This window comes from Austrofundulus limnaeus, unplaced genomic scaffold, assembly GCF_001266775.1.
Source record: "Austrofundulus limnaeus strain Quisiro unplaced genomic scaffold, Austrofundulus_limnaeus-1.0 Scaffold297, whole genome shotgun sequence".
In the NCBI taxonomy this organism is placed as follows: Eukaryota; Metazoa; Chordata; class Actinopteri; order Cyprinodontiformes; family Rivulidae; genus Austrofundulus; species Austrofundulus limnaeus.
The window spans coordinates 334,443-341,827 of NW_013952699.1; the positions used below are offsets into that span (position 1 = coordinate 334,443).

At 44.4% G+C, this 7,385-nt stretch overlaps 1 protein-coding gene across 1 annotated transcript in view; it reads left to right on the forward strand.

The window, feature by feature from the left end:
- map4k2 (mitogen-activated protein kinase kinase kinase kinase 2) overlaps nt 1-7,379 on the forward strand; it is a gene marked incomplete in the record, with an annotated part of 69,222 nt that extends 61,843 nt beyond the window's left edge. The window contains 6 exon segments of the mRNA XM_014021574.1: nt 582-759; nt 4,578-4,646; nt 4,726-4,812; nt 4,885-4,955; nt 5,064-5,119; nt 6,896-7,379. Coding sequence (XP_013877028.1) covers nt 582-759; nt 4,578-4,646; nt 4,726-4,812; nt 4,885-4,955; nt 5,064-5,119; nt 6,896-6,983 — 549 coding nt within the window.
- Nucleotides 7,380-7,385: the final 6 nt, after the last annotated feature.

The window sequence follows — 7,385 nt, forward strand, 5'->3', positions numbered from 1 at the left end:
TGTGTGTGTGTGTGTGTGTGTGTGTGTTGTGGTTGCAAAATGGCTAAAACCCAATAGAAATGCTTAGGTTTCTTTTCAGAACAGTGTGTAAACAGGAGCTAAAGCAGGGAGGTTCAATCTGTGTTTGTATTTTCTTATTTCATAGTAAAAAAATAGTTTTTTTAACTGAGTTGCTGGACAGTAATAAAATGCTAAGATATAATAAATTAAAATGTTGAGAGTCAGAGTCAGGTGTTAGAAATGAATGAAAAGGAAGTGTCTTTTACATAATTTATTCTTTATCTGTTACTAAAACACTACATAAAATCTAACTGAGTAAAGGTTGTTTGTGTGTCTGTAAGAATMATTTCTTATGTTAAAACCAAAGATAAGGGCCTGGACTGGACCCCACTGGTCTAAGAATACATGTGGACACGGTGCAGCAGTCCAACAGCWTGGATCTAAAGCTGCAGTGCCTAAACTTTAGCTTGTTAGTAAAACAGCTGAATGATTTGGAGAACTCTTTCACAAAGCCAACATTTCTCCTGTTTTTTTAATGTTTTTATTTAAAGTCATGTCAGTCTGTTGTGATTGTGTTTTAGCACATAGCAGTCAGGTTACCAGACACACTGCCAGTGTTTGAGCTGCTGGTGCTTGCAACAGATGAGTTTCCTCAGCTGTGTGTGGGAGTGAGWGAAAGTCGTCATGGAAACACCACAACCAGCCAGCAGCTGAAGTTTGACATAATAGAGCTGAACGGCGCACCTGTATCAGTAGCAGGTAGGAGAAGCTCCTGTGTTTGTTGCAGAAGCATGTAGCAGGGCCCTGTCACACAGGAAGGTTTTAGACAACTTCTGAACATTTTCAACACATCTATGTTGAAGATGGAAGTATAATAAACTGGAAGCCTCTTTTAGGTACATACTGTAATGCTAAAATATTAATGCTAACACATTAATGCTAACACAAATATAAAAGTTTTATAAGTAATACATCCGTCCGTCTGTCCATCTATTTTCTTCCTCTTATCTGGGGTCAGGTCTCGGGGCAGCAGGCTAAGCAGAGAGACCCAGACTTCCCTCTAACCAGCCACTTGAGCCAGCTCCTCTGGGAGAATCCCAAGGTGTTCCCAGGGCAGCTGAGAAACATAGTCCCTCCAGCGTGTCCTGGGCCTTCCTCTGGGCCTCCTCCCAGTGGGACGTGCCCAGAACACCTCATCAAGGAGGTGTCCAGGAAGCATCCTAACCAGATGAACCACCTCAACTGGCTCCTCTGGACGTGGAGGAGCAGAGGCTCTACTCTGCTTCTCTACTCTACATCAGTCCCTCCCTGATGACTGAGCTTCTCACCCTATCTCTAAGGGAGAGCCCAGACACCCTGKAGAGGAAACTTATTTCAGCCGCTTGTATCTACGATCTAGTTCTTTCGGTCACTACCCAAATCTCGTGACCATAGATGATGTAGGAACGTAGATCGACTGGTAAACCGAGAGCTTCACCTTCTGGCTCAGCTCCCGCTTCACCACGACAGACCGGTACAGTGCTCGTATTACTGCAGACGCAGCACCAATCCACCTGTCGATCTCCTGCTCCATTCTTCCCTCATTCGTGAACAAGACCCCGAGATACTTAAACTCCTCCACTTGGGGCAGGACCTCCTCCCCGATCCAGAGAAGGCACCCTACCCTTTTCTGGCTCAAGACCATGGTCTCAGATTTGGAGGCACTGATCCTCATCCCGGCCACTTCACACTCGGCTGCGAGCCGCTCCAGTGAGAGGTGGAGATCACGATCTGATGAAGCCAATAGGACCACATCATCCGCAAAAAACAGAGATGTGATCCTAAGGTCACCAAAAAGGATCCTCTCAACACCTTGGCTGCTCCTAGAAATTCTGTCCATAAAATTATGAACAGAATCAGTGACAAAGGTAACCTTGGTGGAGTCCAACTCTCACCGGAAACGAGTCCGACTTACTACTGGCAATGTGGACCAAACTCTGGCACCGGTCGTACAGGGACCTCACAGCCTCAACGAGCCTGGTACCCCATACTCCCAGAGTACCCCCCACAGGAGTCTCCGAGGGACACGGTCGAACGCCTTCTCCAAGTCCACAAAACACATGTAGACTAGTTGAACTCCCATGCACCCTCCAGGACCTTGCTGAGGGTGTAGAGTTGGTCCACTGTTCCACGACCAGGACGAAAACCACACTGCTGTTCCTGAATCTGAGATTTGACTATCTGACAGACCCTCCTCTCCAGAACCCCTGAATAGACCTTACCAGGGAGGCTCAGAAGTGTAATCCCCCTATAGTTGGAACACACTCTGTGGTCCCTCTTTTTAAATAGGGGGACCACCACCCCGGTCTGCCAATCCAGGGGAACTGCCCCCGATGTCCACGCAAAATTGTAGAGTTGTGTCAMCCAATGCAACCCCACAACATCCAGAGCCTTAAGGAACTCCAGGCAAATCTCATCCACCCCCGGCGCCCTGCCACCGAGGAGCTTTTTAACCACCTCAATGATCTCGGCACCAGAGATTGGAGAGTCCGACCCAGGGTCCTCAGGCTCTGCTTCCTCATGGGAAGACGTGTCTATTACAGTATGTTTTATGAGTTCCAAAATTACGCCGAATGCCAGAGAAGATTTAACAATTTTATTGTTAAACTGGAAGGTTGCTGAAAGGGGATGACAAGCAGTCAGCAGGTCTCGGATCTCTAGGCACAGGAAAAGTGAGTTAGTGGCTGCAGGTAAATATTGATTCAGACAGGAGTGATTAACAGCCACTAACCTGGAGGTTTGTTGGGAGGTCCAATGAGAAATCCGGATTGTTTGGTGTCTGGGTGTCCTGAAGACATCACTGGGGAACCCAGGAAGTGATCTCCATAATTGGCCAGACTCGGGTACACAAGCTAACTCTTTAGTTTGTCGCTTAGGGGGGTTAGGCTTTTCTCGTTGGTCATTATTCAGTGCTTGGGTCCAGCACCTGGGAGATGTGAGGCGAAGGTGTCCAGAGGGGCGAGCAAGAGATGTGGTTTGTTGAGGCAATGCGGTGTTCGGGTACCCAGGATCAGAGGAGCAAACAAATCCGGCAAGAGCAGAGGCAAAAGACGTAGTACCAAGAATCCAGGCGAGGGTCAAGACGTGGTAGGCAAAACGAGGCATTAAGAGAAACGCTGGTAAATCTAAACGGGCTGAGATAAACTGGAAAGGAACTGCAGGAGAGGACTGGAATAAATACTGGAAAAAAACAGGTGAGTAGCATGAGCTTGATTGGAACTTCTGTGACGGGAGGGGCAAAACAATTAGCAAAGAAATTAACTGTGACATGACTTGGGCAGAGAACAGATGAGATTCATAACAGTGTYGGTAGGATTGAGGAGGTCTTCGAAGTATTCCACCCACCGACCCACAACGTCCTGAGTTGAGGTCAGCAGCGCACTATCCCCACCATAAATTGTGTTGGTGGTGAACCACTTTGCCCCCGCGATGCCGGATGGTGGACCAGAATCGCCTCAAAGCCATACAGAAGTCTTTTTCCATGGCCTCTCCGAACTCCTCCCACAGCTGAGTTTTTGCCTCAGCAACCACCCGAGCCGCAATCCGCTTGGACTGCCAATACCTATCGGCTGCTTCCAGAGTCCCACAGGCCAAAAAGACCCGATAGGACTCCTTCAGCCTGAGAGCATCCCTCACAGCCGATGTCCACCAGTGGGTTCGAGGGTTGCCGCCACGACAGGCACTGACAACATTTTGGCCACAGCTCAGGTAAGCCGCCTCGACAATGGAGGAATGGAACATGGCTCACTCAGACTCAATGTCCCCCACCTCCCCCCGGAACATGTTTGAAGTTCTCCTGGAGGTGTGAGTTGAAGCTCCGTCTGACGGGAGACTCTGACAGATGTTCCCAGCAGACCCTCACTATACATTTGGGTCTGCCAGGTCTGACCAGCATCCTCCCCCACCACCAGAGCCAGCTCACCACCAGGTAGTGAGTTTTTTAGTAATATAGACATTAAAAAAATTTCACACGTTGGCATAAGTTGTCTAAAACTTTATAGTGTGACAGGGCCTGAAACAAAGTATATTTACTTTGTTACAGTACTTGAGTCTTTTTTTTTTGAGGATTTGTACCAGTAAGTCGTAAAAGTATTTTTTACATATTGTTACATTCAAAACATAAAAACGATACTTTTACTTCTTTAGTTTAAATTCAAAAGCTAGTGGGTTGTTTATGCACTCTAATACATGAAGAGTTGAATTTACTTACCAAGTTACATCAGCTGTTTCCAGTTGAGTAAACTGTTTTACATTTACTCAACTGGGTTCAGTGGAACCAGATAACATAACTTGGTAAGTAAATGCAACACTTCATTTCCTAGTGTGTGTAAAAGTACTTTTACTTTCCTGATTATTATGAGCAGTTTTATGACGTTTACTTACGTACATTTCTCATCAGTGAGTCGTTTTCTGTTATGATATTTTTACTTTCACTGATTTCTTTGAAGTACTTTATATCTCTCTGGTTTCTTGACTCGGGGTCTGAGGGTCTCASATTAAAGCTTAAACTGAACTCATCTGTTTTTAAATGACTGCAGATAACGGAGTTCTCAGAGCTGTACAGGTAACACAGCTGGACAGAGATACAATACTCATTGGTGTAGAAAGTAAGTAAAAAACTTTCTCCAACCTGTTTGTTTTATTTTCTTTGTTTCTAAACTTTACTTTCACTTTGATGCTCCACAGAAACTATTAAGATTGTGGATCTGCAAGGTTCTCCATCCAAAGAGCTAGCGCCTGAGTTGGTCTTTGACTTCCCAATCGAAACATTAGGTAATAAACTGGATCTAAAACAGTAAATCAGTTCTTGTTTTAGCAGCTGACTGACCTGACCTCTGCTCACAGTCTGCCTACAGGACAGTGTTCTGGCTTTCTGGAAGCACGGCCTGAAGGGGAGAAGTTTCCATTCAAATGAGGTGATTTTCTATAATAGTTATCTCCTGCAGGATCATACAGGTAGTAGAAGCTTCTAGTATCTATGTTTTCTTTTTGTTTAAACAAATATCTGTTTTATTTGTACACAGGTGACACAAGAAATCACAGATGAGAGTCGAGTGTTCAGAGTTTTGGGAATAAACAGGTATTTTAACAAAACAAGTTCATGTTAACAATTTATATACAGTTGCATGAAAAAGTATGTGAACCCTTTGAAATTTCTTAGATTTCTGCACAAGTAGATCCTCAAATGTTTCTGATTTTCATCAAAGTCACAACAATAGATAAACACAGTCTGCTTAAACGCATACCACACAAAAAAATGATATGTTTGTATGGTTTTATTGAACACAACATGTAAACGTCCACAGTGCAGGGTGGAAAAAGTCCGTGAACCCCTAGGCCTAGGCAAATGACTTTTCTAAGAGCTAACTAGAGCCAGGTGTCAGCCAACCTGGAGTCCAATCACTGTGATGAGATTAAATGTGCCCTGCCCTGTTAAAAAAACACACCAGTTTTGAGTTTGCTGTTCTTAAGAATCATTGCTTGACGTGAATCATGCCTCGCACAAAAGAGCTCTCAGAAGACCTACGTTCAAGAATTGTTGACTTGCATGAAGCTGGAAAGGGTTACAAAAGTATSTCTAAAAGCCTTGATGTTAATGGTGTGGGCATCTTGTAAAGAAGACTGCAAGAGCACAGTGCAGAATGATCAGTGAGGTGAGGAAGAACCCTAGAGTGTCAGCTAAAGACTTACAGAAACCTCTGGCACATGCTAACATTTGTGTTGACAAATCTACAATAAGTAAAACATGACACAAGAATGGATTTCATGGGAGGACACCATGAAGGAAGACACTGCTGTCCAAAAAAAATATGGCTGCATGTTTGAAGTTTGCAAAGAGCACCTGGATGTTCCACAGCACTACCAACATATCATCTTGTGGACAGATGAAACCAAAACTGAGTTGTTTGGAAGGAACACACAATGCTGTGTGGAGAAAAAAAAGGCACAGCATCATCATCATCATCAAATTCTCCTCCCTACTATGAAACATGGTGGAGGGGGCATCATGGTGTGGGACTACTTTGCTGCCTCAGGGCCTGCACGTATTGCCATCATCAACAGAAAAATGAACTCACAAGTTTACAAAGACGTTAACAGSAAAACTTAAGACCATCTGTCCACCAACTGCAGCTCAACAGAGGATGGATGATGCAACAGGACAACGAGCCAAAACATAGAAGTAAATCAACAAGTGAACGTCTTCAACAGAAGAAAATACACCTTCTGGACTGGCCCACAGTCCTGACCTCAACCAACTGAGATGCTGTAGCATGACCTCAAGAGAGCCATTCACACCAGATMTCCCAAGAATATTGCTGAACTGAAACAGTTTTGTGAAGAGGAATGGTCCAAACTTCCTCCTGACCGTTGTGCAGGTCTGATCTGCAGCTACAGGAAACGTTTGGTTGAGCTTATTGCTGCCAAAGGAGGCTCAAMCACTTATTAAATCCAAAGGTTCAYAGACTTTTTCCACSCTGCACTGTGGATGTTTACATGTTGWGTTCAATAAAACCATACAAACATATCATTTTATGTGTGGTATAAGTTTAAGCAGACTGTGTTTKTCTATTGTTGTGACTTTGATGAAGATCAGAACATTTAATGACCAATTTRTGCAGAAATCCAAGTAATCCCAMAGRGTTCACATACTTTTTCATGCAACTGTATATTTATCATTAACTTTAATTTGCCCAATCCCAGATTTTCTTTTCTGGAACACCTTGAAGATTTGTATTTTTCCTGAATAAATAGCAGTGTTTTTAGTAATCATAGCATYTAACGGTAAAAAGAGCAGTTTTGTGGAGCACCGTGAATGAGCTGAGAGACTGTCCCCTTGTCTTTCCTGTCCTAACAGAGACATCATTCTTCARAGTACACCCACCGATGACCCATCAGCTCTGAGCAACCTGTACATCCTGACTGGACACGAGAGCAGCTACTGAAGCAGGACGCGTTTCACACATGGTTGTGTAGCCTCCATGGCAGGGAGATGACKACAACCTGAGAGAAACAACGCCTTCCCCTGATGTTGCAGCAGACACTTATGGCAGCTGATGACAACTGTTTCTGATGACAGTGTAAAGGAACCACTTTCTTTGGACTGGAAGAAACCTACAGCACTACCTGCATCAGGATGAGCATCCATCTGCTTCACCGTCTGGGGACAGAGAGGACAGGAAAGAAATGCAGAATGATCTAGGTGTAGTTTCTACAGGAAACAGAACAAGAAGACACAAAGCTAATGACAGCACAAACTGCACAAACATATAGAGGAGAGAGACTAAAGACAACAGCAGAGTGAGGAAATGTGCTCAGTTTGTGCTCCAGCAGTCTAAGTCTATAGC